The sequence below is a fragment of the Mustela nigripes genome, unplaced genomic scaffold (genome assembly GCF_022355385.1).
Source record: "Mustela nigripes isolate SB6536 unplaced genomic scaffold, MUSNIG.SB6536 HiC_scaffold_6684, whole genome shotgun sequence".
NCBI lineage: Eukaryota > Metazoa > Chordata > Mammalia > Carnivora > Mustelidae > Mustela > Mustela nigripes.
Window position 1 is genome coordinate 1 of NW_026746090.1, and position 2,418 is coordinate 2,418.

Here is a 2,418-nt window from a genome sequence, read left to right on the forward strand (position 1 = left end):
ACAAGGTGGAGCTGTGGGTAGATAAGAAGGTAAGACCCCAAAGTGCCCTGTAATTGATGACGGCAATTAAGTCCTGCACATAGGCCACACTGTAGGCAGAAAGGGTATTTTAAAACCACACCTGAAGTTAGAGGTGGAGGTACATTGGGGGGTATCTGACTCCTTAACAGTTTTGCTGCTATTTTTAGCCGCAGATCTTGTAGCAACTGGAACTGTTCTGACAAGTCAGTCTTGGCCTGGGGAAGATAACTTGGCTTGAGACAGTGTTGGGGCTCAAAAATCCTTGTCTGTGAACTCTGTGAGGTCTTACTCTCTTCCATTGGAACAGAATCTTTCCTAGTAAAACGTATATTGAAGGAAGACTCTAAATTTACTGGCACAGGAGGCTGGCCCTCTGTACATGAAACAGGCATGTGCTGAATGACTTCCTGGGATATATCACTAAGCTTCGAACTTTTCTTTATTTTCGCACTAGCCCCAGAGTGTTGCTGTATTATGGAGGACATGGAGCTACGTGTCCACATCCTTAAGGCTCTTCTTTGTTCGTGACCATGATAGGAAGTGTGTCTCTGAATGTAGTTTTCGGGCACTGAAGTCTGAGAAATACTACTTTGACTCTTCTCTAGTAGGCTCTTGGAAAGTTCCATCAGTTCCGCAGGAACCCCAAATAAATTCTGAATAGATTGACAGATATCTGCAGTGGCTCTTTCCGGTAAAGATGTTTGAGAACAAAGGTTCCTTTCCATGGTGGTTCCCAAGACATTCCCTAACACTAGCATCTTGGAGAGGTATTTTCTGGGTAATCGTTGTCTCCAGGAGTGATTCTCCCAGACATTCTGTTGTCTGCTGAAGACAGACCCGTTCAGGCCTCTTTGAGTTCCTGATCCTGACTGGAAGGTCCTAGATGGTGATCTCCAGCTTTGCAGTGGATGTTGGGATAGGCGCTGGAGTGAATTCTCTAGCTTCTCCACCTGCTTCTTATCAGTCCTCTTAGATACGACACCCACTCCTGGGATCTCAAAATGTGGCATTTCTACAATGTGACCTATCTCATCAGAGGGTTGATTGTGAAGGGACAAGGGAAAGGTTGAAGTTTGTATCATAGTAGGGTCTATAAAGGATTCTTCAGACTGCAAAATATCTGTCCCAAAGTTATTTATATCCAAGGCCCTTGACACTTCTGGCATCTCCAGATCACAAAGGCTTCCTAATTCAGATGCTTCGACAGAGCTTGAGATGAGCGAGTTTGAAGAGTTCTGTAGAAATCTAGAGAAAGAATTCCCTATTTGTAACTCCTCTCTTGACATAAAATCCTCAGATTCCCTATTCTGATATATCTGTACTAGATTCAAATCCTCACATTCCATGATTTGAGGAGGCCCTATTTTTACCCGCATTCCTTTCACAGCCTGAAGCCCTTGTTCATGAGTGAACACTGTCGATTCCTCCAAAGAAAATGCTGGCTGTGAGAGTGATTCTGACGATTTCTCTTCGATATTTGGCCTCACAGTTAGTCCTACCATTTCTTGAAGATGTGGCCTTGGGAAGAAATCCAAACAATCCATTACTTCAGTAGCTGATCCTAAGGAGACTCCTATTGGTTCTACAATCTGAGGAATTGGTGGTGGTGCTAATTCCTCAGATTTTACAATTTGAAGTGGTGGCCGTGGGATTAAAAGAGTCTTTACAATTTGAAAGCCTGTCAGCTTCATTCTATCCAAAATATGGTGTGTTGGCTCTGTGGTTAATTCCTTTGATTTTACACTTTGCAACCATAGCCCTGAGGTAAACTCAGAAGGTCTCACATCTTGTAATTTTGGAGTCAGTTCAACATAGTCTACCATTTGAGAGGTACCCCCTGGTGTTAATGCTACAGACTTTACAACCTGAAGTGGTGGCCCAGGTGTCACTTTCACATATTCAACAACTTTTGGGGGGCCTATTGAGGTTATTCCTATTGGTTGAGCAGCTTGAAGCTGTGTCTTTGTAGAGCCTGTGACTTGATCTAGTGGCTTTGGACTAATCCTCATAAGCTCTGTAATTTGACCCTGTAGTCCTGGAACTATCTGTGAGTATTTCATACTTTGATTCTGTGACTGTGTCAGCCCCATCGGTCCATCCCCTTGCTGCTGTGTCTCAGATGTGAGCTCTACAGATTCTGCATGTCCTGTAGCTTGACCTGTTTGTCTTGGGGACAAATCTAAAGATTTCTCCCTTTGAAGGCACTGCTTAGAGGTTGAGCCCACAGATTCAGGAGCTGGATATCTTAGCCTTGGTGTCATCTCTGAAGATTTTGGGACATGATGTAATGACGCTGTAGTCAGTGCTTCTGATTGTTCCCTTTGCAGTCTTTTCTTGGAGATCACCTCCACAAATTCTAGTGCTTGAGGATAGGGCCTTGGAGCGCTCTCTGTATAT

The 2,418-nt window shown here is 43.9% G+C and overlaps 1 protein-coding gene across 1 annotated transcript; it reads right to left on the bottom strand.

Annotated features, from left to right (window-relative positions):
• Positions 1 to 5: 5 nt before the first annotated feature.
• LOC132009182 (uncharacterized protein C2orf16-like) lies at positions 6 to 2,399 on the bottom strand (the record flags this gene model as incomplete). The annotated part of the gene is made up of 1 exon (XM_059387520.1): positions 6 to 2,399. A coding segment is annotated over one exon (2,394 nt), but the record flags the coding sequence as incomplete, so codon positions are not given.
• Between the last annotated feature and the right edge of the window lie 19 nt (positions 2,400 to 2,418).